This window comes from Phialemonium atrogriseum, assembly GCF_030411735.1.
Source record: "Phialemonium atrogriseum strain 8032-3 unplaced genomic scaffold QBC33scaffold_2, whole genome shotgun sequence".
Classification (NCBI taxonomy): domain Eukaryota; kingdom Fungi; phylum Ascomycota; class Sordariomycetes; order Cephalothecales; family Cephalothecaceae; genus Phialemonium; species Phialemonium atrogriseum.
The window spans coordinates 1,299,972-1,324,365 of NW_026848139.1; the positions used below are offsets into that span (position 1 = coordinate 1,299,972).

General features: G+C 56.6%; 9 protein-coding genes across 9 annotated transcripts; 4 read left to right on the forward strand and 5 right to left on the reverse strand.

The window, feature by feature from the left end:
* Positions 1-380: 380 nt before the first annotated feature.
* QBC33DRAFT_524546 (uncharacterized protein) lies at positions 381-1,863 on the reverse strand. Its single transcript, XM_060426737.1, has one exon. It carries the CDS (start codon positions 1,638-1,640, stop codon positions 390-392), a length of 1,251 nt encoding a protein of 416 aa, XP_060287922.1. The 5' UTR covers positions 1,641-1,863; the 3' UTR covers positions 381-389.
* A 669-nt stretch (positions 1,864-2,532) lies between these two features.
* Positions 2,533-5,176, reverse strand: QBC33DRAFT_164003 (putative ATP-dependent rna helicase). Its single transcript, XM_060422256.1, has 2 exons — positions 4,801-5,176; positions 2,533-4,747 (listed from the first exon to the last, which is right to left on the reverse strand). The coding sequence occupies exons 1-2, from the start codon at positions 5,038-5,040 to the stop codon at positions 2,636-2,638; spliced, it is 2,352 nt and encodes a 783-aa protein (XP_060287923.1). The 5' UTR covers positions 5,041-5,176; the 3' UTR covers positions 2,533-2,635.
* QBC33DRAFT_164118 (FtsJ-domain-containing protein) lies at positions 5,120-6,632 on the forward strand. Its single transcript, XM_060422259.1, has 2 exons — positions 5,120-5,416; positions 5,474-6,632. Exons 1-2 carry the CDS (start codon positions 5,314-5,316, stop codon positions 6,568-6,570), a joined length of 1,200 nt encoding a protein of 399 aa, XP_060287924.1. The 5' UTR covers positions 5,120-5,313; the 3' UTR covers positions 6,571-6,632.
* On the reverse strand, positions 6,576-7,173 carry QBC33DRAFT_554876 (uncharacterized protein; the record flags this gene model as incomplete). The annotated part of the gene is made up of 2 exons (XM_060429564.1): positions 6,576-6,883; positions 6,942-7,173. The coding sequence occupies 2 exons, from the start codon at positions 7,171-7,173 to the stop codon at positions 6,576-6,578; spliced, it is 540 nt and encodes a 179-aa protein (XP_060287925.1).
* Positions 7,174-7,377: 204 nt separating this feature from the next.
* On the reverse strand, positions 7,378-9,280 carry QBC33DRAFT_164040 (family 69 glycosyltransferase). The gene has a single exon (XM_060422257.1). The coding sequence runs from the start codon at positions 9,190-9,192 to the stop codon at positions 7,642-7,644; it is 1,551 nt and encodes a 516-aa protein (XP_060287926.1). The 5' UTR covers positions 9,193-9,280; the 3' UTR covers positions 7,378-7,641.
* Positions 9,281-10,747: 1,467 nt separating this feature from the next.
* Positions 10,748-12,196, forward strand: QBC33DRAFT_575602 (glycolipid 2-alpha-mannosyltransferase; the record flags this gene model as incomplete). Its single annotated transcript, XM_060430844.1, has 3 exons — positions 10,748-11,307; positions 11,385-11,823; positions 11,876-12,196. The coding sequence occupies 3 exons, from the start codon at positions 10,748-10,750 to the stop codon at positions 12,194-12,196; spliced, it is 1,320 nt and encodes a 439-aa protein (XP_060287927.1).
* Positions 12,197-12,287: 91 nt separating this feature from the next.
* On the reverse strand, positions 12,288-13,993 carry QBC33DRAFT_163974 (uncharacterized protein). Its single transcript, XM_060422254.1, has one exon. The coding sequence runs from the start codon at positions 13,724-13,726 to the stop codon at positions 12,629-12,631; it is 1,098 nt and encodes a 365-aa protein (XP_060287928.1). The 5' UTR covers positions 13,727-13,993; the 3' UTR covers positions 12,288-12,628.
* Positions 13,994-14,940: 947 nt separating this feature from the next.
* QBC33DRAFT_163989 (uncharacterized protein) lies at positions 14,941-16,072 on the forward strand. The gene is made up of 4 exons (XM_060422255.1): positions 14,941-15,208; positions 15,275-15,550; positions 15,624-15,677; positions 15,919-16,072. The coding sequence occupies exons 2-4, from the start codon at positions 15,368-15,370 to the stop codon at positions 15,973-15,975; spliced, it is 294 nt and encodes a 97-aa protein (XP_060287929.1). The 5' UTR covers positions 14,941-15,208; positions 15,275-15,367; the 3' UTR covers positions 15,976-16,072.
* Positions 16,073-16,681: 609 nt separating this feature from the next.
* QBC33DRAFT_164261 (protein HIR1) lies at positions 16,682-20,220 on the forward strand. The gene is made up of 4 exons (XM_060422260.1): positions 16,682-16,816; positions 16,881-16,955; positions 17,007-17,225; positions 17,279-20,220. Exons 1-4 carry the CDS (start codon positions 16,780-16,782, stop codon positions 20,152-20,154), a joined length of 3,207 nt encoding a protein of 1,068 aa, XP_060287930.1. The 5' UTR covers positions 16,682-16,779; the 3' UTR covers positions 20,155-20,220.
* Positions 20,221-24,394: the final 4,174 nt, after the last annotated feature.

The window sequence follows — 24,394 nt, forward strand, 5'->3', positions numbered from 1 at the left end:
TTCTGTTACCGTTGTTGGCTCCATCTATGGGAGTTTCGGAACGGTGGCAATACTTGAACAGTAAGGGTTGTCGAGAAATATGAGAGTGATGTATTTGGTGCTGCCTATGCCTGCGACTCTCGACCAAAAACACCTGTTGAGCAATAATGAGGAAAAATGAGGAACAAGGAGAGCGAAAGAAGTATGCCTAGTTCCAACTTGAGCCAAGCCAGTTCCCTGTGCATCGCGATACAAAATATCCTCCAACCCTCCAGACAAAAGCACCCCAACCATAAACAACTCAGCTGACCTGAGCATCGGAGATACTTACATTCCCAGCTCCAACTGGAGCGCGACCGCATGTCGGAAAGGTGGGCCAAGCAGCTCTACCGCGCGAGGATGGGAGATACTTAGATCCCCAGCTTCCTTCGAAGCGCCTCATTGGCCTTGGCCAGCTCCTCCGCGCGATAGAGCTGCTTGGCCCACCGCTCCGACATGCGGTCTCGCTCCAGTTGGAGCTGGTCGAACCGCCCCTTGGTGACCACCACCTCGGAGGCATCGGGGGGGTTCCGCGCGAGGGCGCGGAGGTCCTCCCCGTACTTCTCCGAGGCCCGGGAGAGGCGGGTGCAAAGCCCCTGGTTCCTCTCCCGCATCTCCTTCAACTTCTTCTTGAGGTCCTCGACCTCCTTGTCCTTGGAGGCGATCTCGGCCTCGAGGCCCGAGATCGCCTCGCTGGACGATTTGTTGAGGCCGAGCCTCTTCAGCTTGGCGTTTGCCGCCTTGATCTTCGTCTCGTACTCCGTACGGAGTTCATGGGCGCGAGCCCAGAGCTTGTTCAGCTCATCGTCGTACTCCTTCTTGTGTTGGGTCAAAGCGACCCGCTTCGTCTCTTTGACCCAGCGAAGCTCGTCTCGAATGGACCGGCAGATTACGGTATCGTTGGTGCAAAGGCCGTTCCAGAAAGGAGGCGTCTCCGTCCCGACGCTGATTCCCGTGTCGGTGGTATGGGGGCCGGTGGGGTTCGTTTGGCTGTTGCGGAGCGTCGTGAGGTGGGCATGGCGCCAGTCCAGACCTCGTCTCAGTTCATGGATGACTACCAGAGCCAGAACAGCCAGAAGACGTGCGATGGTGGTGAAAAGTGAGAGGAGTGCCACGGCCGAGGCGTCGAAGAAGGCAAGCCATTCTGCATGGACTGAGACGGCAGCTGAGAGGGTGTTGGAAATCGCCGAGAGGATGACTGCCGAGGCGAAGTTGGAGAAGCGAGCAAGGAGCCGAATGGGGTAGTAGGCGGCACAGAAGAGAATACCGCAGCGCACAAAGACCGATAGGAGGAGTGCTGTGTGGCCCGGATTCCAAGGAGGAGAAGGATCTTGATCCTGGACCCACACGGACCAGTCTCTGGTGTTTCGAGGAACAGTGACGGTGTCGGCGATGAGCCAGTCGCACAGTTGTACGTACAGGGCGAAGAGGGGAGAGAGTAGAGGCCAAGCCCGGAGCGTCTCGCAGTTGGTGAGGACTCGCTCGACAATCTCTAGCTCGGGGTGCTCGGTACCGAAGTAGGGCATGATGAAGCAGGCCAGGGCGAAGGTGAGGACCGCGCAAACCTGGACCTTTTGGGGGATATTATCGAAAGGCATGTTGGAATTCGTCTTGGAATTCATATCGTCCTGAATCTCTGGGGTTTGTAAAGTATTCTTGGAAGTTTGAAAGGTATCGAGGTTCGGGATATTTTAAAGCGCAGTTCCGTAAGCTGTCTGGAGATGGTTGTTCTGGGCAAAGCGAAGATGGCAGGTTTGGAGGAGAATTTATAGCTTTTCGCTGCGAAAATTTCTGTACTAGAACCTGAATTTGTATTGTACTTTGGACAATAGAAAATATGCCTACAATAAGAGTGGGAGTCTGTCGTAGGGTCAACGGAAGGTGAGGAGAACGTGAGATGATCCAGGGGGAGGCCCCCTTTTGCAAATCATGAACTCACAATCCTTCTCTCTCGGATTTATCTTGGGCAGCACAGAGTATAATTTCAATAAGTGGTAATCCATGTTTACTTCGAAGCAGACGACATGATTCATGATGATCACGCCAGTTGCATTTGGGAAATACGTGAGGGCAGGATGGCTGGCTCTCTCTCTACGAAGGAGGCAGGCGCAGCTCGCCCGAGTGAACTGGTGATATCTGACACTGGAAGATCTCTCGATTATCCAGCAGCAGCATGGCTCTACCCGGAGCACGCGCAGGGAGACTACATCGCGGTAGCTGGATTAATTCGACAGTCGACCGACGGCAGAGTCATGAACTAACGTCCGTCACAAGGATATACATGAAAGTCTCTCAGGTAATTCTAAAGACGTGTGCCACGATTTAAACCAACTCCTACCCTACGGCCACCAAACTCTCCTCGATGTAAGGTCCATTTGGTCCCGTTTTGGGGAGTGAAGTATCTGCTATGACCTAATGACACGACTCAAATGCCCACTCGCAGGAGGTATGTACATACTTTTGCCCCTTCATATTCTGGTTGGCGCAGGTAATGCAGAATAGACTAATCTGGAACCAGGACGACGTTTATTATTTTTACCCAGCACTGCTTGCAAATAAGTATAGTCCTGGGAGAAGTATCTAATATTTATAGACTAAACGGAACGACCTGGGAGCCTCATACGTCGTCGATGCCGAGTCCCACCTTGCCCAAGAACTCCCCCTTTGAGCCTTTCAACAACTCATCGATATCGACACCACCGCCGGTGATGTATCTCTCGCTGACTCCCTGATTCACCCTTTTGGAGAGGAGCATCTTCAACTCCGCCTTCAGAGCCCCAAGCTCGGCCTTGGTCAGCTCCCTCGCCTCCTTCTCCTTTTGCTTCCTCCCGCTCCCCCTGCCGCCCCATTTCCCAGCCTTCTCGATCTCCTCGCTGTCATATTCGACCCCGAGCTCCTCAGCAGCAGCCTTCAGCCAGTTGTCTTCCTTGCCGCCCCTGTCCTTGGCAAGCGTCGCATCGGCGATCTTCTTGGCGATCACGACACGCTCCTTGAGGCGCGACACGACCCTCCTATCGATGTCCACGGTGCGGATGAAGAACGTGGCTGACTTGCCACCGTCCTCCTTGCCCGCTTTCGCGGCCTTTGTCGTTGCGGCGGCATGGACCTTCGCCACGAGCCGGCGGGTGGGCGTGACCTCGTCCGGGCAACACAATAGGATGCTCTGACCCGAGCTCTGGGCTCTTGCGGTGCGGCCGGACCGGTGCACATACGCATCCGCGGTTCGCGGGACGTGGTAATGCAGCACGACCTCGATGCCGGGAATGTCGAGACCGCGAGCTGCTACATCGGTGGCGACCAGGATGGAGAAGGCTCCAGCCTCACCCGCTTTGGACGCCGTGAAGCGCTCAATCGAACGCATCCGGGCCTTTTGGGCCATTTCCGAATGAATTGCAATGGCCGGTAAGCCGAGGTTCTGTAGTAAGGGGGTCAGTCGCCGGACCGAGCTGATGGAGTTGGTAAAGACTAAGGTCCGACGCCTCGACTGCATCAGAAGGACTGCGTAGAGATATAGGTCCTTTTCCATGGGGCCGCACTCAATCATGCCTTCCCTCAGGCCCTCGGCCATTTGTGACACCGGATTGACGTCGATGAACTTTGGCCGCTCTCGGAAGTTCAGCCGCTTGAGGAGGTACTCCATGGACTGTGTCTCGCCAAGCAGGTCATACCTGCCCTTGCCGGCCAGCTTCTGCTGCAGTCCTTTGTTAAACGTGGCAGAGAAGACGAGGGTTTGCCTTTCCTTCGGACTCTCTTCCTCCTCGTCATCCTCGTCGCCTTCAACTCTATCCAAGGCACTAAAGATTTCTTTTGCTTCCTTGAAATGGCCTTCGGTCAGGAGACGGTCCGCCTCATCAACCACCAGGAATTGGATTTCCTTGAATGAGTTGAGCAAAGCTTTGCCGGAGCTAAGGACTTCCCATAGTCTGCCAGGCGTGCCGATAACGATGTCTGCCTTCTCCAGCTGTCGCTGCTGTTTCTGCACCGCCAGGCCACCCGTGACGCTGCAGACGTATGGAGACGTGGGCAGGCCGGCGCAGAGCTCTCTGATGTGGTTCGTAATCTGGTGGGCCAATTCTCTTGTTGGCGAGAGGATCAATGCCGTGGGATGCCTCGGCGCGGCCTCCTTCTCTTTCTGGTCGTGACGAGCAAGCCAATATTCCACAATTGGTATAGCAAAAGCCAGTGTCTTTCCTGACCCGGTGGACGCCTTTCCGACAACGTCGAACCCTTCCATTATTTGCGGGATGGCGGCAGCTTGGATAGCTGTGGGCTTGGAGAACTTGAGGCCACCAATCGAGGTCAGCATTTGTGGCGACAGATCAAGGGGGGCCCAAGCCGAAAGATCTGTGTCTTCGGACGGGTCTTCAATGTTCTCGAGTTTCGAAAACAGGTTGGTTTCTAGCTCCGGGTCTCTCTTCGTTTTCGCGGCCGAATCCTTCTTTTTCTTAGCTGCCTTGGCCTCTGCCTTGGCCCCTGCCTTGGTCTCTTTTGTATTCGCGGTTCCTTTCGCGGGGTCCGTGGGCTGTTTCTCGGCTCTCTTGGGCTGTTTCTCAGCTGTCTTGGGTTGTTTCTCGGCTCCCTTGGGTTGTTTCTCGGCTCCTTTTGATGGACCCGTGAGCTGTTTCTGGGTATCCTCCTTAGTATCCGCCGTGCCAGTATGCGGGACTTCTGGCTCGTCGTCGAAGCCCTCGAATTCTTCGCCGTCATCTACCGACGGCTCTCCGGTTACCTGGCCTAGGGGTTAGTTGCAGTTGGGAATAAAGCAGTGATCTTGTGACATACAAACTGCACCGTGTCTCCGTCACGGATAATATCAACGCCATCGATTTCTTCGAGGCCGAAGAAGCCTTCCGCATCATCGAACATCTCGGGCACATCGACAGTCCGCCATTGCAGCGAGTTGACATCAACGCGCTTCTTAGCCTTCCCTCCTGAGGCGGCTTGTTGAAGCTTGCGGCGCTTTTTAGACAGCGGGTTCGTAGAGGATTTGGGAAGCGTTCGCTTCTTCTTGTTCATATCCATGGTTGTGTAGATCCCGTGGAAAGACGGTCGTCGTCACTGCAGTACTTTAGATCTTTGGACCCTCCAATGCAGCATCGCCGAAGAAAATTTTGGCCGTCCCAAGAAATGCCAGGGGCAATGCGGGGCTTCCTCAGCGCCACAGCACAGACCACACCTTAATCCAGCCCTACGACGGCCCAAGCCACAACACCTCCTGAAAATTCTCTGCTTACGCCAACTGGCAACCAATTGTTGACTCAAAAAGAGGAATTCCAATCATACCGCCGCAGCAAGATGGGGAAATCGTCCAAGGATAAGCGTGACGCTTACTACAGATTGGCCAAGGAACAAGGGTGGCGCGCAAGAAGTGCCTTCAAGCTGCTCCAGCTTGATGAAGGTTTGTGGTGGCTCCTTGTTAGCCTGATATGCCTAAGCCATACTGATAGGTTCCTAGAGTTCAATCTTTTCGAAAATGTCACCAGAGTAGTTGATCTCTGCGCGGCTCCTGGGAGTTGGTCTCAAGTTCTGTCAAGAGTCCTCATCAAAGGGGAGAAGTTCGGTCGATCTGCCTGGCAGGACAGGGAAGCCAAGTTCCGTCAACAGATGCTCCAAGTCTTTGCCTCGGGAACGGAGCAGCCCTCTCAAGAACTGGCCCAGGACTCGGTCGCACAACCTGATGGCCTCCGTCCGAGGAAGGATGTCAAGATTGTGGCAATCGACTTACAGCCGATAAGTCCGCTTCCAGGGATCATCACTCTGCGCGCCGATATCACGCATCCGGCGACTGTACCTCTTCTTCTCAAGGCTCTGGACCCCGACCATGACCCGAGCACAAGGAGTCAACAAGCTTCCCATCCGGTCGATCTTGTGCTCAGCGATGGCGCCCCTGATGTCACTGGCCTCCACGATCTTGACATCTATGTGCAATCGCAGCTGTTGTTCGCCGCCCTGAACCTTGCCTTGTGCGTGTTGAAGCCGGGTGGAAAGTTTGTCGCCAAGATTTTCAGGGGCCGTAATGTCGATGTGCTCTACGCCCAACTAAAGATCTTCTTTGAACACGTCCATGTCGCCAAGCCACGATCCTCGAGGGCGAGCAGCGTAGAGGCTTTTATTGTGTGCATCAACTTTCAGCCTCCTCAGGGATTCAAGGCCAGCTTAGAGGAGCCTCTCGGGGTTGGCAGTCGCCTACCCAGGATGCTGGAGGAGAGGCAGTCGAGATTGCCGATAATAGCTGACACGCTCATGCAAAACTACGACACTGGAGCGTGGGACTCGACGCTGGCGGCTGTGGAAACCCCCGGCAAAGATGGAATCATTGACGTCGAGATTGACGATCTAACCGTCGACAAGCACAAGGATATCCGGTGGATAGCGCCTTTTATAGCCTGCGGCGATCTTTCTGCCTTTGATTCCGAGGCGTCCTACCGACTTCCAGACGACCATGTCTCTCTAGACCCAGTCCAGTCTCCAACAGCACCACCTTACAAGCGGGCCATTGAAATGAGGAGGGCGATGGGGGGAGCATATGGGAAGACAGTGATAAGGGGTTGATGGCCTCACGCATGCTTTTTCGACCCTCTGACACCCGGTTTCTCCATGAGAATGAGGTCGGGGGACGTCTTCCGCAAGTCCCTTGCCCCAAGAGCCTTCTCATACAGCTTGACGGCATGGGGGTCAGATGTGAGGAGCAGAAAGCCCCTCATCTCGGGCCATTTGCTTATTCCCTCGTCGAGGCAGTCGATCAACCACCTCCCCAAGCCCATTCGCTGGTGCTCCTCCAGCACGTACACGTCCGTCAAGTAGCCTATCGTGACGTAGTCCGTCACAACCCTGGCGAAACCAACCATCTCGATATTCGGGTCTTCTACCGAGGTCAGTGATCTGGCTCCATTCAACGCGCGCCACTCGAGAGAGCAACACACCCTGAGCATTCCCCGGTGGGTCCGATTTTTCCCTGTAGAGCCCAAGGCACAAGGAGTACTCGACAATCTTCTTCAGCTGCGCCTCGGGGAGCGCCTTGGCCCACCAGAGCAAGTCCGACTCCAGGGCGGCGTTGAGGGCGTCGAGCTGGACAAGCTTGGGATCGGTCGAGCATATGTATTTGACGCCATTGACATGGCGGTGCCAGGTTTTGAGCTCGCTCTCCGGCAGCATCTTGTTAGAAAACGGCAAAGAATCCCGCAGAGGTTTAATTAGGGGCTAAGTGTTGCATCAATTAGAGGGAGGAATCTTTGTACTTTCCCTGCGCAAGGTCCTACCGGAGCATGCATTCGTTGTGGTGCGCCGTTATATGAGTAATTGCAGGGACGGTGAGTGAGTCATGCCGCATGTCAATAAACCAAGGTGAGGGGTACTGTACCTAGTAGAACTTCACCGCCGCCATAACCCCCCATAAACTAAGGTAACCTAACCACATATCGAATTGGCAGATGCTGGCGCAAATGATTCTTTTCGAAGTCTGGCAACCAGTAATCTGGTCGCCAACACATTCACATACCTAGTAAGGCACCTTAGCAACATGTCACAAAATGAACAGCGGTCTTATATCCGTGAAGCGACGTCCCAGAATTCTCGGCGCATACACTTGTCCCAAACCTGACTCCAGAATCCCTTCGCTAAAATCTAGAACCCCGGCATCTGTCCCGGAAGCATACCCCCGTGCGCCCCGTCACCGTCACCGTCGCCGCCACGCTCTCCTCCCTGATCGATCAGCTGCCTCCCCCGCATGCCGCAGAAGAGCCCGGGGCGGCCAACCCTTTCCACCAGCCTCCACCGGCCCTCGTCGTAGTCCCACACCTCCTCGCCGAACCTCTGGCCCTCCACGACGTCCCGGTATGGGTTCCCGTCAGCAGCCGCCAGCCCGAAGAGGGCCCGGAAGTCGAACACGAGCACGAACAAGCGCTCCCAGTAGCGCGCGACGGCGAGCCAGTGCAGCGTCCGGTCCGAGTAAGCGGCGCGGACGTACGGGTTGACGTAGATCCCGGCGATGGTGGTGGTGGTGGTCTCGCCGCCGGCGGAGGCGGCGGCCTGAGCGATGTCCGCCATGAAGAGGCAGCACTCGCTGGCGTCGAACCAGACCTCTGGCTCGTGGCGGAAGCGCACGGGGACCGTGGCGTTGGTCGGGCGCGCGGGGTCGATGACGTGCCTGCCGACGGCGCGGAAGTCCCCGTCCGGCAGCGACCGGGCCGTGTTCTGGACGTGGCGCGCCCGCACCGCCGTCATGCCGCTCCAGCACGACCTGACCCGCACGGCATCCCGCTCGGAGAGCATGTCGGCGCGGGAGAGCCCGCGCCCCTGGCTGCTGAAGAGCGGGAACACGGCTTGGGTGTTGGCGAAGCCGTCGGCGTCTCGTAGCGCGTGGGCGTCGTGGAAGTGGAAGGGGCTCGAGTGGTCTAGGGCGCAGGCGGCTAGGTAGTCTGTCTGGCCGTCGGGCTTCATGTTGGTGTTGAAGAGCAGATGAGCGGCGTCCAGAGGCCGGAAGGCGATGTCGTCGAGGAAGAGGACCTTGTCAAACTTGACGACTAAGTTGTCTCCGCCGTCGAGCATGTCTAAGGGCCGTAAGGCGCGATTGCGTAGTTCCGAAAGGTAGGCAACTCGTTTTGTCCGCTGGGATCGGTCTGGAAGAGTGACGTTGGGGAAGCCGGCCAGCGAAACATGCTCGTCGCTGATGATCCTGTGGCGGCACTCGATCCTCTGTCGTATGTATTCCAGCGCGACCTTTCCGTACCTGCCGCTGCCATTTTCGTAGATGCTGAGGTATACATTGGCCGGACCAAGGATGCTAACGAGTTGTACTACCCGATGCCCCCACGGCCCCCTTCCCAGATAGCCATCTCTGCCGTGCAAGGTCACGCTGATGAATATCTTTTCTTTGCCGACATTTGCGCACCCTGGAGTGAGTTCCTTGCACCGGCTAGCAAGATCGAGGTAGTGGGGGGGTGGTCTCGTATATGAGGGCCTCAGGAACGGCACCAGGATGAGGACGGAGAGAAGTGAGACGATTACGTTCCTCGTGACTCGCACCAGCAAGACTGGCGGCCTCCTCATGAACCTGAGAAATGCCCGAGGCCGCGAGCGAATCCACGAGACGGCACGACGCCGACGCCGACCCCTCCGCCGCAAGAGCCGGTCATGGTTGAATTCCAAATTAAAGATGCTGCTGTCCTTGTCCATGTTACCGGAATACTGAGGCACAACATCCTCCCGGGGTTTGCTGATGTCGGGCAAACGGGCGGGAAAGACATGTTATTTATTCAAGCCGGCCAACAACTACATGGACTGCATCATTAGCTTTGAAGCTTGAACGGCCGTGGCTGTCTTGCGCAGCATGCTGCTCGTTCTTGTGAACTCTATCTCACTTCTGTTGGCATTCTATTTGCAATTGTGCCGAAAACTTTGGGGGAAACGGTATGGCACTCCCTTTTGGAGAGTCCCGCTCTTAATGCAGGCCCGCCGTATTCTGTCCAGGCGAGAAGCTGCACTCGACCAACGCCCACGCGAAGGCTGGTCTTGAAAGCATACTCGAAGCCCATCTCTCGAAGTTCATCCATCGGATAAGTGTGTGTATAAGCCCGAAATGGCACAGACGAATAGCGCGGATGTAAGGAGATGGGGGGCCGGGGGAAACACTGCTCAGCACACGTTGTAACAATTCTGACATGCCATTGATTGATCATGTTACACTGATCTGTGAGACAATCTCTCTCACCGCCTTGAGCCCCCAATCCGAGGCCGCGTCTCGTGTTTATTCTCCTTCATTTGCGGGCTAACACGGGGCTGTGTACGCCAGATGCTAACAGGCCAGCCGATTTAAAAGCAGGCCCACGCTTCCCCTTTTCTAGCCCCTCTCCTCCGCCAAGAAACGGAATATAAGCCCCAACGAAGAATTTCTCAGCCTCAGCGAACGCCATGGACTTGTGGCGTCAGAGGCTGAGAGGACGGCACAGGCTTTGACAGGTGAGAAGGGAATTCTAGCCCGCCGTTCTGGGTAACAGAATGGTCGTTGTATCCGGGGTCCCCTCGTGTTATAAGTCGCAGTTCGCAGCCATATCGAGGCAATGGAGAGTCGATATTTGGAGGGCTCTGTGTGAGTAGCGGCCGCCTCTGACGAACAAGAGTGGAGAGGACGAAAGATGGTGGCACAATTCGCTTGCGCAGGGATGACGCGGCTGTCAAAAACTAGTCACATTCCACACAATTCATTGCCCCAAGTTGCACATCTGCCACAGTGTCGATCGTTCAGCTACTATGTAATTTTGGATGTGGGAAGCAGCAAGCTAGCCTGTTTTTGAGACAATGATGAGCAGCTGGCTATTTCCTTGGCTGGATGAGAACGCCTCCACAAGGCCCTCTGGAGAGCTGCCATTGGCGACATCGTCATGTCCGTTCTACGACCCCTGAGACTTGGGTCCTTCCGCGGTCTGGGAGTGAATATCTCACACGAGCACCTTACAAGCACTCGGCTGTTCAATTCGAAGCTTCAATTCCATCTCACTAACCTTGATTCGACGGAAGGATCTACACGAGTGGTGCCTTAGGTATGTATATGTATGGTCTAACCGTCTGCCCCTATGTTGTACAAAACATAGACTGATGGGTTTTACTGTAGGCTGCGGCCGACCCGTTTGGGTTTCTAAGCCCGCCCATGGGCGACCGTATCTCTCGACCGCCGTCCGTCTCTCGACCCCCCTTCGCTCGCCGCTCATAGCGCCTGACCAGGCCCGCCGCCATGCTCCGGCGCCTCCTCAGCCCGCCGCGCCTCCCCGGCGCCCGGTCGTTCTTCTCGCTGGCTCGCCTGCTCTCGCGGCCGCGCCTGGCCACGATCCTGCTCCTCGCCCTGCTCGCCGCCCTGCTCGAGGTGCTCGTGCACACGGGCGAGTTCGCCGTCTCCCGGCCCGGCGGTGAGCTCGACGAGCCCTTCCACATCGGGTGCCGGGAGCCAGCCGCCGCCGCCCGCCGCGAGAGCGCGGCGCTGGTGATGCTGGTGCGGAACAGCGAGCTCGCGGGGGCGCTGAAGACGGTGCAGAGCGTCGAGAGGCACTTCAACCGCTGGTTCCACTACCCCGTCGTCTTCCTCAACGACGAGCCGTGGGAGCCCGAGTTCGTCGAGGCCATGGACGCCGCCGTCAGCGGGGAGGCCGTGTTCGAGGTGATCCCCCGCGACGAGTGGACGTTCCCTTCTTGGATGGACGAGGACGCCGCGAGGGAGAGCATCAGGAGGCAGGGGGAGAGGAGCATTCTGTATGCGGGGCGAGAGACATATCATCATATGTGCCGATTTTATTCGGGGTGGGTTTAAGGCGCTGTGGCTTGGAACCTCAGAGTGCGCGAAAGAAGAAGAATGGGCGGGCTAATTGGCCATCCAGAAAGTTTTACACACTCGAGGCCCTGAAGAAGTACAAGTGGTACTGGCGAATCGAGCCGGATGTCGATTTTCACTGCTCGATCACGTACGATCCGTTCGTGGAGATGGCCAAGCACGACAAGGTCTACGGGTTCACGATTGCCTTGTGGGAGGTGCCTTCGACGTGCCCCGGCCTCTTCCGCGAGGTGGCCGACTGGAAGGAGAGGCATCGCATCAAGACCACCGAATTGTGGAAGGCCACCATGACCCCTTCGTGGCTCCCCTGGCCGTTTCGGTCCATGATGAGCCGGGCCCGGCACCGCGACCGATACGGCGACGGCTGGAGTCTCTGCCATTACTGGAGCAACTTTGAGATTGGGAGCCTCGACTTCTTCCGTGGCAGGGGCTACCAGGATCTGTTCGAGCATCTCGACAAGACTGGAGGTTTTTACTTTGAGCGGGTATGTCTCCCGAAAACACCCCTATTTCCACCCACTCTGACACCTCTCGCAGTGGGGCGACGCCGCAGTGCACGCGCTAGCACTCGCCATGCTCGTGGAGCCGGAGCGCATCCACCACTTTGAAGACTTTGGCTACCGGCACGACTGGTACTTCCAGTGCCCGGCCAACGCGCCGGGCCGGCAGCTGCCCGAATCCGAGGCGCTGGGTGATTTCCCGTTCGCGCCGGAGCAGGAGGGCGGCATCGGGTGTCGCTGCGGGTGCGATGGCCGCAAGACGCGGAACCACGCGAGCTACTGCTTGAACACACTCAAGTCGCCCAATACGGCGAGGCGGCCGAGTTTTCTGGGTTGGTGCCGGAGTTGGTTTGATTGAGACGCAGGCTCGTTCGGGAGGAAATAGAAGTCTGGGTCTTGTCCACGCCTAGAAGTAAATGGCTATGAAACCGGGATATAGATTGGGCCTTGTATTTTAGGCGCTCTAGAGGCGTTCATGGGACGAAACTAGACGGACCCAACATTTAGCCAGCATGCACAGGACACGTAATATATATTGTTCCAAGCTAAGCAGTGACATAATCTAGTTGGCCGACAATTTTCCAGACCATAACCCGTCCAACCTGTCCCACAAAATAGAACCAACCTTGGTTTTACGCCTTTTCCCCCGACGCCAAGGACCTAGTAGAAAGGGTATCCAGAGTTCCCTATTCCCTCTATTCCCAAACACAACCCATATAAAGCGCCAGCTCGTCCGTCGAGGGAAACGCCAACAAGCCCTACAGAGCAAAGCAAAGTCCTGGTCCCGGCCCTACAGATCATCCTCCATGAAGCGCCTCACAAGGAGGTTGAACCTCGTGTCCCTGTCCCTCACAACCCGCGGGTTCAGCCGCTTGAGGTACCTGTCATAGGCCATCTGGCCCCAGGCGTGGTAGGCGAGCTGGTTCGCGAACAGGGCGCCGCCGTGGCGCTCGATCTCGGCGGCCCAGAAGTCGGCGGCGGCGCGCCCCAGCGGGGCGTGCATCCAGTCGACGTGGCGCCACGTCCACGTGGGCCAGAAGAAGGCGTCCGGCGCGAGCGGGCATACCTCGCCCGCGTGGCTGGCCGCCAGCTCGCGCGGCAGCAGCACGCTGTGGTAGTTCCACGCCCGCCCGAGGTCGGCCGCGCCCGAGGCGTCGTCGGCCGCTGGGTACCTGGTCAGCCAGCGCGCGACAAAGGTGCTGTTGGGGCGGGCGGCCACGAAGGCGTTGCAGAGCCCCCATCGGTTACCGCCCTCGGCGCCGAGGACGGTGTCGCGTGGGTGCGGCGGACCGAGGATGTGGGTGAATGGCCGCAGCGCGAAGGTGTCCATGTCTAAGTAGATGCCGCCATGCTCGAGCAGGAGGCGGAGGCGGAGGGTGTCGCTCATGTGCGCGTACTGGGCCGCGCTAGCGCAGGGCGGGTGGTGCACGAGGGTGATGTCGTTGGCGAGGCGGCGCACCCACGGGTTGGTGAGCGGGTCGGCATCGGCCGAGGGCGAGGGCGGCTCGGAGAGGTAGGTGTAGTGGAGGTAGACGGCGTCGGGCTTGAGGGAAACGAGGGCGCTGCGGACGGCTAGGTAATTCAGGAAGTCGAAGTGGCCGGCGCCCGGGTGGTAGAGGGGGTTCTTCAGCCCGAAGATGAAATGCACCACATTGGGTATGGGCTTGGCAGTGCCATCATCGTGGGGGTCGCCCGGGATGGGGGTACCGTTGAGGCAGGCCAGTTCGGTCTCGGTGGCGACAAAAGGCCGCTCGATGTCCTTCTGGCCGGAGAAGGGGTTCGTTTGTCGCACATAATCGCCCAAGTGGTACAGATACGGGAAAGAAATGTATAGCAGAAACAGGGAGGTGAGCAGGAGAAGCAAGCGAAACATGCCGCGTCCAAACATCTTGGCGAGAGGTCAACAAACCGCGTCGCTCCGTGGCAGTTGTCGGCATGCGACGTTGATAATTCTAGGAAAGGAGGTGAGGCTGGGAAATGCGCATTTGATGATCTGCGCCAAATGGGCAGGCCACAAGATTGGAGCGGCTGAGGGCTGAGTGCAGCCGGTCGCGTGTTGCTACTCGACAATCGAGGCCCTTGGTCTGTGGTTCTCGAATGTGTAAAGCTGTGGCGCAAGCGAGTCTCGTCTCAATGATCTCATTGCCCAGAATGATTGACTGAGGAGCGGCGTTGTGAGACGAATAAATTCAATCTTCAATCTTCAATCTTTCGGAAAGACGTAATGGCTTATTTCTGCCGTCATGATATAACTAGATGGTGGACAGAGCCATCGGCTGGCTGAGCTTTGAGATAGCTTCATGACGCTGCTTGGTTGAATTTGGTAAACCTACGCATAGTAAAATGGATGTCCGTGGCTCGTCCGGTGGGTCCTCGACTCCTCGTCCCACCAGGTGGCCAGGAATAACGGCGGGGACCGCGTATGCTTGAACTTTCCTGCAACCGCTCACAGCCATGGATGATCTGTGTGGCAATCGGGCACAACAAGAAAAGAAATGGTCAGCGGGCACAAGTCAACTTGCTAGAACCGGACGACGGAGACGAGGGCGATAAGCAGAAAACCCCCCCCCCCCCCCCCCAAAAGAAAAAAGGCGCGAAGCAACCTAATAAGTCAGAAGACCGAGAGACCGGGGGGAAGGCCTCGACCCGCGAAAGTCGTCAGTCAACATGGATGTCGTGCTATGACTTGCAGCTTCTTAATCGCTTGGATTCTGCGGCCCATGAATTGCAGACACCATGAAGACCAGGGATTTCCTGCCGTATGACGAGGGGCTGGATCAATCAATCGCAATCGCAAGTACAAGCCAGAACCCGGGGCTTCAGCATGAGGGGGAGATCGTGATTTGCCGTTGAAAGCCGGGAAAAGCTACCTCTACTGTTTCATCTAGGGTCAAACCAGGAACAGATGGACAGCTTGAATGCGCGCGGCGGGAATAGACAGGACTCGTGGGCGCAAGCGATCCAAGATGAAAGGTGGCAGATGCTCAGACGAGGCGAGAGAGACCAGTCTGGGCGGCAAAGCTGGCCGCCCGCTGAGAGCTGAGGATGGGGGAGCCTAAATCTGGGGAAGAAGCTCTCTAAGCCAACAAAAAGCTCCTGCCAGCTCAGGCGACAGCGGCAGCGGCAACAACAGCAGGAGGGGGGGAGGTCGCCCCAACCCCGTTATTTTTCTCCCTCTCCCGCTTGCGCCGTTGCGACGTTTCGTTTCGCGACAACATCCCTCCTCCCTCTTCCACACCTTCCAACTCTTCTACTTCCCAACGCCATCCAAACTCTCCTTCGATATTCCTATCCCAAGCTATCATTGCAAAGGTTATTATCGCGTTTGAGCAACTCCGCTCAAATTTCGCCGCATTTTCCAGTCCGCTAGGTCAGTCGCGCTCAGGCGCAGGAAGAGCAGGCGCATCGGCTGATATTGCTTCGCGCCGCGTTGCAGCATCTTCCCTCGCCTTCCTCAAAGTTGTCATCATTGACCTTGTGTGCTAACACTGGCGACCAGGCAATCGGACAGACATAGACGCGTTGCGCAATGGCTCGCGAAGGCACCCGCTCGCAGACGGGCAACTCCAAGCCCCGCGTCTTCCCCACCGTCGACACCGCCCCTGCTGTCAGGCGCACCACCAAGCCGAAGACCACCAAGAAGGCGGCCACTGCGCCCACCGGTGTGTCCAAGAAGAAGGCTCCCAAGAAGGAGAGCACTACGGCCAAGAAGGTATGACATATCAGTCATGGCGCGTCCGCGAGAGACCCCCCACATATAGCGCGTTTTTCTCACCGCATTTTAGGTCAAGGCTGTCGTGAAGGCCCCTGTGAAGAAGGCAGAGAAGGCTGCTGCGAAGGTATGCGTTCGCCGACCATTTTTTCTCTCTTGCCGTGTTTCTGTCGCGCTTTTCTCTTGCGCCATCCTTGCTGCTCCACTTCTTGGTGTGGCCCATGGGACAACAGCAGCAGCAGCAGCAACAACAAACACTTGTCGTTTTGCTCTAGTTACCTCCCCTTACCTCCCTCCCACTGCCTCTCGGATCTTAATTCGCCACAGATCTAATGGTGTCCGAGAGAGTTCGCTGACCCCGACCCTAGGAGCCAAAGGCTGAGGCCAAGCCCAAGACAGCGAAGAAGGCCGCTGCGGCAAAGTAAACAGTGCCTTGTCCAAGTTTGCGCGTATGAGTTTCTTCTAGTTCCAGTTATTCCCGGGCTCCGTTTCGGCGCCTGGTGTATCTGCGTCTGTCTGCCTGTTTGTTTCTTTGGATGGATATCGTACCACGACTGGGCGCTGGGACTTTCTGCTTGCTGTTAGGGATGGGTAACATGGGGCAATGTCTGTATGTAGCTAGGATTTTGTAGTGATAGGCTGAGTCGTTTGTTTTTGCACGGGCCCCGATGAGTCCCTCTGTTGAACAATTTTCTTGCCTTGCTCCCTATCAGCCTCTCCTCTCCCATCACTTCGCAAGCAAAGCAAGGAAGTAGACCAGCCATCAGAGCTTACCATCGCGAACCAAAGAGGTGTTCTCTGTGACGAACACATCTCAGCCCGAAAGACGGGATTAGGGTTCCTCTGAGACCTCTTATATATCCTCAAAAGTAAAAGCTGCTTCAGGGGCTGCTGGAAGGGAGGTTTATGAACTGCTAGGTTGTTATTTATCATCCCAGAGCCGTTTGGTTGCATGTTTACATGGAACGCCTAGAAATGGATAACAGCATACAACGTGGCTCGGATAATTGTATATGTACTGTACATGGGTAATGGAGTATTTCTTTCGTTGCATATTCAATTACGTATAATCTTAAGCTCCAGCTTGCGCTAGAACTTTTTAGTGCCGTCGCGAGTAGGATCCAAGCGCGACGCATCACGAACATCGCTGTTTCCTAGGAACCATTAAATATCGTCCTAGCATCGCATTCAGACATGGTCACAGCACACATTGGCCGCACTAGATCAATATGCAGCTCATCAAACCTTCATGGCTGAGCCATAGTGGTTAGTATATCAGCCATCTGAACCTACCCAATTATTAACTGACAATCCCTCTCGCAACTTCTAGGGGAGCAGAAGGACTTCGAGGTGTACAGCTGTCATGTCTCTCCCGACGGCTCTAGGCTGGCCACCGCCGGCGGAGGTACGTTGCATTGTTATGCGCATTGACTAGGTGCTTTGCTAAGGAACCTAGATGGGCATGTCCGAGTATGGTCGACCGAATCGATTTATAACTCCGAAAACCCCAGCTACAAGAAACCTCGACAGCTGTGCCATATGAGCCACCACCTAGGCACCATCCACTCCGTTCGCTTTTCGCCAAATGGCCGGTATCTCGCATCCGGCGCCGACGACAAAATCATCTGCATCTATCAGCTCGACAGCAACCCACCATCCCATGCAGCTTCGTTTGGTAGGCTGTCTCGAATCTGCCAACCACTGGCTGGGTGCTAACCGCGTTAATAGGGACGAATGAGCCGCCTCCGGTCGAGAATTGGAAGACATATAAGCGCCTCGTCGGGCACGAGAATGACGTTCAAGACCTCGCTTGGTCAGCGGACAACTCCCTCTTGGTGTCGGTGGGCCTGGATTCCAAGGTGGTGGTTTGGTCGGGGCATACTTTCGAGAAGCTCAAGACGTTAGCCGTCCATCAAAGCCACGTCAAGGGGATTACCTTCGACCCCGCCAACAAATACTTCGCTACCGCGAGCGACGACCGGACCATCAAGATCTTCCGCTTTACTCCCCCGGCTCCCAATGCGACACAGCATGACATGGCTAACAACTTTGTCCTGGAGACCACCCTCAGTGCGCCCTTTAAGAGCTCGCCACTGACTACGTATTTCCGGAGGTGTAGCTGGTCACCGGACGGTAACCACATCGCTGCGGCCAACGCCGTGAACGGGCCCGTCAGTTCGGTGGCCATCATAGAGCGGACGCGATGGGATAGCGAGATCAATCTCATCGGCCACGAGGGCCCCACTGAGGTGTGCATGTTCTCCCCCCGCTTGTTCTACACGAAGAAGCCTCAGGAGAACGGCGCAAGCGACAACGGCCAAAGCTCCGCTGGCCTTGTTACAGTCATCGCGTCAGCAGGGCAAGACAAGACACTCAGCATTTGGAACACGAATACTTCTAGACCGCTTGTCATTCTCCAGGATCTGGCATCCAAGTCGATTTCCGATCTTGCGTGGACCCCCGACGGGCAGACGCTATTCGCCTCCAGCCTCGACGGCTGTATTGTTGCCGTCAAGTTTGACGTCGGCGAGCTGGGCTGGGTTGCCAAGTCGGAGGAAAACGACCGGGCACTGCAGAAGTATGGAGGTTCGAGGAAAGGCATGGGAATCGCCGAAGATATCGACGTTCTGCATCTCGAGAATCACAGCAAGGCGGGCGAGCTGCGTGGGGCAGAGTCGAGGATGGGCGCTCTGATGGGCGACTTCCAACCGGCCGAGAAGGACGCTGCTGCTTCAGCTGGTGCCTCCACTAATGGGTTTAAACCCGCGACGAAGAGCAGCGAGACGAACAAAGATGACGAACAGAGCAAAGAGACTCCTTCCGAGGAGAGCGCAGAAAAAAAGGACAGCGCGGATAAGAAGGACAGCACGGACAAGAAAGAGAGCGCGGACAAGACGGCCGAGCGGATAGCAGCCCTGAAGTCGAGAGTCACGATTACCAAAGACGGCAAGAAGAGAGTTGCTCCCCTTCTAGTATCTGGCTCAGGAACGGGGACATCGTCCTTACCGCAGTCGCAGCTCGTTGGGGCTGGCTCGGCCAAGGCGGCCCAGAACGACGCACCGCAGACGATCCTTGATCTTAGCAAGCCTTTTGAGGGACTGCCAAGAGGTGGCCTTGCCGCGATGCTACTTGGGAACAAGAGAAAGGCTGCTGCGATAGAGGGGAATGACGAGGAAGACCTACCTAGCAAGCGTCTGGCAACGGGACCTATCGCCATAATGACAAACGGCGTCGACGGCGTCGAGCCTGCTCCCCTGACAGCGCCTAGCCACGGGGTTGTTCCGACGCCAGAGTTCCTCAGACCGGCCGTCCTAAATCCTGCGATCTCTGTGTCGCAGGTGAGATTAGCGGTGCCGAAAATCCGATCACACATCCTCCGGCCCCTCGAGCAAGGAATTCTCCAGGGAGAGAGCACACTCGAGGATGCCACCAGAGTCCCTGAGAACATTGTCCTCGAAGCAAAGAACCCGGCTCAGGTTAGAGACCCGTCACGCATAAGCGCCATCAAACGAGGCGTCACGCTATGGCACGATTATCTGCCGAGGGCCGTCATACTTGTGACGGGAAACAAGAACTTCTGGGCGGCTGCTTGCGAAGACGCCGGCATCCACGTGTGGACTCCGGCAGGCCGCAGGCTCATGAATGCTCTCGTGCTGGAGTCGCAGCCAGTATTTCTGGAGTGCCGCGAGTACTTGCTGCTTTGCATCACTGCTGTTGGCATGTGCTACGTCTGGAATATCAAGACCATGTCCTCGCCACACCCCCCCATCTCTCTCGGGCCAATCCTCGAGATAGCCACGGCCTCACTCACCCCACACGGCGCAACGCCCGCGCCCGGCGTCACTTCGGCTCACCTGAACAGCAAGGGGAGCATCGTCGTCACCCTCAGCAACGGGGATGGATACTACTATGCGACCGACCTGTACGCGTGGCAGCGCCTATCCGAGTCATGGTGGGCTGTTGGCAGTCAGTACTGGAACAGCAACGACTCGTCCATCAGCGCCCTGCAATCCACGGCTGTGGGCCCAGCCACGGCATCGAAAGCTGCCGAGGATGGCGAGACAAACGTGTCGGCTGGCATTATCCCCTTCCTGGAGCGCCACACCACGACCGAGTTCCTGCTCAAGGGCCGTGCATACACGCTCCAGCGCCTCATCAAGGCTCTCCTCTCTAGGGAAGGATTCGAAGGGTTTGAGAGCAGTGTCAGTATCGCCCACCTCGAGAATCGCATTGCTGGCGCTCTGTCTCTGGAGTCCAGAGAGGAATTCCGCCTATACCTGTTCATGTACGCCAAGAGAATCGGCGCAGAGGGGCTCCGAGGGAAAGTAGAGGAGCTTCTCAACAGCCTGCTAGGCGGAGTCCTACGGGAGAAGGAACAGCCCGAAGGCGCGACGGCCGACGAGGGGAAGGGCTGGTTCAGCAAGGGAGATGTCATTTGCGGATGGGATCGAAAAGAGCTCCTGAAGGGCGTGGTGATGATCCTAGGTAATTACGCACCCCCATATCCTCTCTCTCTCTCTCTCTCTCTCTTTTTCTCTCTCTCTCTTTTTCTCTCTCTCTCTCTCTCACACACACACACACACGTTACACACATGGCGGGATAACTAACGGCCGCCTCTAGGGAAATTCCGCGAACTGCAGCGGTTGACGGTTCAGTACGCGAGGATTCTAGAACTGACCGATGGCGACGAAGAGGGTAGTACCAATGAGGTGGCCGAGGGCATGGAGACGGAGGACTAGTGCGGAAATGCGGCTTGCTTTAATCGCGGTGGAAGGCGCTGGGCAAGAACGAAGTAGGGAAAGAGGGGAGCCCTTTCTGTACTCCATTGTATTAGGTTTGGCGTATTGCGCATCGCGCAGGAGGGGCTGTGTTTCGGGACTCGGCGTACGGACTGGTGGCATATCACTCGGTTGGCTCGTTGGAGGGGTGTCGTCGCCGGTTGGAGCCTCACCGGTTCTTGTATTACCATCTCGTGCTCTGCCTGAATTGGGCTTGTATCAGCTGACAGTAACCGACCTACGTCGGTGGCTATTATCGATAATGAGACATCCATGAGTGGTCACCCGGCTGAACACACAACACACACACTCACGCGCACACAGGCAACACACACAATCAAACTATGGAGATGCGCGAGGAAGGTTCTCACCGGCCGATCAAAATCCCGAGTCCGACCAACCCATACACCATGCATTCCCGTCCCTCCGTCCGGCTAATCCAGTCATGATGGTTTCTCTGGCTTCCTAGTCCCGTTCCCGAGAGACGCTCATTTGATGGCGACTATGGCTGATGCTGTTGGATGCGAATAAGATGCAGTCACACCCACCTTCATGATAGAATGCTGTCCCGATGCCAAGCCCCAGATTCATCGATAAGCTTCCAACAGATCATCGTCAGCGACTCGGATTAGCCTCTGGGGATTGTGACACCTCAACTCGATAGACCGAACAATGTGGCTTGCAGCGTGATTTGGCTCTCCGGTGTCCGAGAGGAGCGTTAATTACAAACCCAGGCGTGTTTGCTCGCTCCAGCTCGCTCCATCTTTGCTCCAACTCGCCCAACACCCCGCCTTCTTTGACTTTGGGAGTTGCCGCATGCACCTGCTCGCCGGACTCAGAGGCTCTCGGCTCTGGACCGCTCACAGCCCTTTGTCTCGACGCAAATCACGCGGGCCCGGAACTCTGTTTTCTCATACGCCAGTTAACTTTTCCGCTCTCTCCCACCAGCATTCATGGAGGATGCCATCATTAAGTCATGCCCGGGGCCACATGTACAGACCGCCAGGTACTCGGACCCGGACTGAGTTTCTCGAGCTACCAAGGTACCCAGTTGTAGCTGTTTTGTATCCCTCGAAACTCACTCGCCCCCCTTATGCCTGGGGCTTCCCCATCTCTCTCTTCTCCGGCTTGTCTCTTTCCTTTCTCTTTCTCTCTCTCTCTCCATCTCGAGATAGTTTCGTTGACCCGGGATTTGGATCGCGACAGTTCCAGCTTCTGAGACATAGAAGCCAATTAGAAGGCCATCTGACTCTTATTCAGTAGCCGTAACACACACTCCCGCTTCACACTCCCCGAGTCTCTCATATATTCCTTGCTCTCAGTGCCACAGTGGCTCAAGGGCGTCATCCGGACCCCCTCCTCATCATGATTCCTCTCGCGGACCCTGAGCAGCTGCTTCCCTTGCACTTCAAGTGCTGGCTCTATGCCGAACTGGCCAAGCTGGCTGATCATAATGCTGCCCTGGCCGAGTTCTTTCGCCTCAAGAGGGGTCCCACATCTCGATGGACTATTGATGCCGTCCCCAGCGATACCACTGCAAACTCCAATCAGGAGGGCAAGGTCTTTGTTCCCCTAGAGGTGAGCCCGCACTCCGTTTCCGCTGCCCCGCTGCTGGCCATCCAGGTACATGAGAGCTGTGCCTGCCGGTCAGCACCTCGTGGACAGGCACCTTGCTAGACGCGTTTCTTCAACACCATCCATCCCCCTTGGGGACTTGACCGCGTGACTAAACTAGTCAAATTCTCGCCCAGGTTATCTTCACTGCCGAATCGTACCGCACCCGCAAGACCGATGAGCAGCTGTTCAACGAGCTATACCCTTTTGTCTCGTCGGCCCTAGTCGATGACGGCTTTGGCGCCGCTGTCGGCCTCGACGAGGATAGCCGGCCTGTCTTCTGGTAAGCAGAAACGCAGAGACTCACGAAACCTCCCCCCCAAATATCCGGTGACTAGCTGCTGAAGCCTAGCGCAACACTTATATAGGTCACTGGTGCATCCGGATAAGCCGCACGACGACAAGGTGGCGAGGTGGACGCTTCCGGGGTTAGCAGCACCGCTTCGGGGCCCTGCGGAGACGGTCGAGAAGGTCCTCAGCAAGGTGAGTGATGCCCATTCGATCTCGGCTTGATGCTCAAGGGGAAGTTGATGCTCATACTAAACTATGAGGGTGCTAGTTGGTCAAAATCACGCAGAGGGTTGAGGACCCATCCCACGACCACTGCGGTACCGAGGCCGCCTTCGACTGCATCGAGAACCAGTTTTATGAACAGAAGCAGATATGTGATGACCTAGGGCATTACCTTGATATGCTGCAAAAGGATACTAGTGAGTTACTCCCAGGCCATCTCCCCGCTTTCCCCATGGTCTTTGTATATCCTCTCCGATCCGCTAGACGTCGGTTCCCAGGACAAGAGGAAAGGCTACCCATAAGCACAGCACTGACAAGCTTCCCCCATCGCACCCAACCAGACAAACCAACCATCCTCATCGACTCCATCGTCTCATCCATCGAGTCAATCGACCTCAGACTCGGCGCAATCCTCACCCTCCTCAACAAGGAGCTCGTCCACTCCAAGAAACCCAAACCCATCCTCCTCCGCCTGATCCGCCGCCTCCTGGGGATGCTCCTCTTCCGCACCCTCCACCCGCCCGTCCCCTACCGCCCGTCCCCGCGTGCCCTCGCCCGCCTCCGCGAGCGCGCGTGCCTCGACCTCGCGGCCCTCCGGCGCATGGCGCCCGTGCTGGCGGCGCACGCGCGCCTGATGGGCGAGGCGCGGTGGCGCGAGCTGGACGCGGCGTGCGCGGCGGCGCCCGACGGGCCCGAGAGGCGCGAGATGCCGGCGCGGCTGGCCGTCAGGCTGGACGAGCTCGCCGACGAGGGGGTGAGGGCCCGGACGCTGGGGAGGGCCCGGGTCATGTACGCCGAGGCCAGGGAGAAGGTCGTTGGGGACGTCGAGGCGGTTCTGAAGGCTGTTGGCGGGCCGGTGGTGAGGGGGGTGAAGAGTGAGAGGTTGTTTAAGAAGAAGGTGACGTTTTGTCGGGCTGGGGTTTGTTCTCATCGGTCTTATCCGGCGAGTGTGAAAGGGTCGGTGGAGGAGGAGTGGGATGAGAAGCTGTGATGGGGTGGTTGTTGTTACTGATGATGTGTCGACGAACTTTCACGTTTCCTCTCATCTTCCTCTCTTTGGGGCTTTTGTGGAAGTGCTTTTGTGGAATATGTACGCTGATTTTGTGCTCCTATTGTGTAAGTGGTAATGGATAAGTTGTGTAGGATGGGCTATCCGGGGCCGTAAATGGGCTTGGTCTTCTATCTCGGTATTGTTTCTGTCTTCCAATTGTCGTTTCTGCGCTTGCTCTCTCGCCTTGGGTGACGCTTCTCTCAGCCCCCAGTCTGTCTCCTAAGTTGGTCGGGTCTCTCCTTTCCGATACCCGCGCATACCTACTTTCCCACGCATCAAGATGACATCGCTCCACAGAGTTATCAAGGGCTGGACCGCAATGGGCACAGGCTTCCTAGTCAGGGGATTTACGTGCACAGTGTTCCGGCCATTCAGTATCAATCCCAACCAAATATATCAATCAATAATTATCCGTCGACCCAAATTATAGCTTGTGTGATGTGGACAACGATATCTAGGGGCTTTTACCTTCTCGCCCTGTGCTGGTCTTGTCAACACCCCTGACCAGCAAGAGCGCATCAGCTGGGTCCTTTCTGACTTGAGATCCAAGGGACAGAGACAGACAACACACTGCATCTTTAGCCGCAGTCGGGGGTAGGCGAATCTGCCATGGTATTGGTTTGACAGGATGGCGTGTCCACTGGCTGGTAGTCCCAAGCCAAAACCACTTGTCCTGTTGCATATCACTGTTCTCTTACTTGTGCAACCAGCCTGTAGCGGTTTCAGTTTCCTTACTATAGACTCCGAGACGGTGAATAAAGACGGTTGCTTTTGATCAGTGAATTTAGCAGACCTGTAATTCCCTTAAAACCCGAGGAAAACACCCTGTTTTCTTTGTCCGAAATCCCACAAGAGAAACTGACCTCGAAGCTAACATTACTAACTTG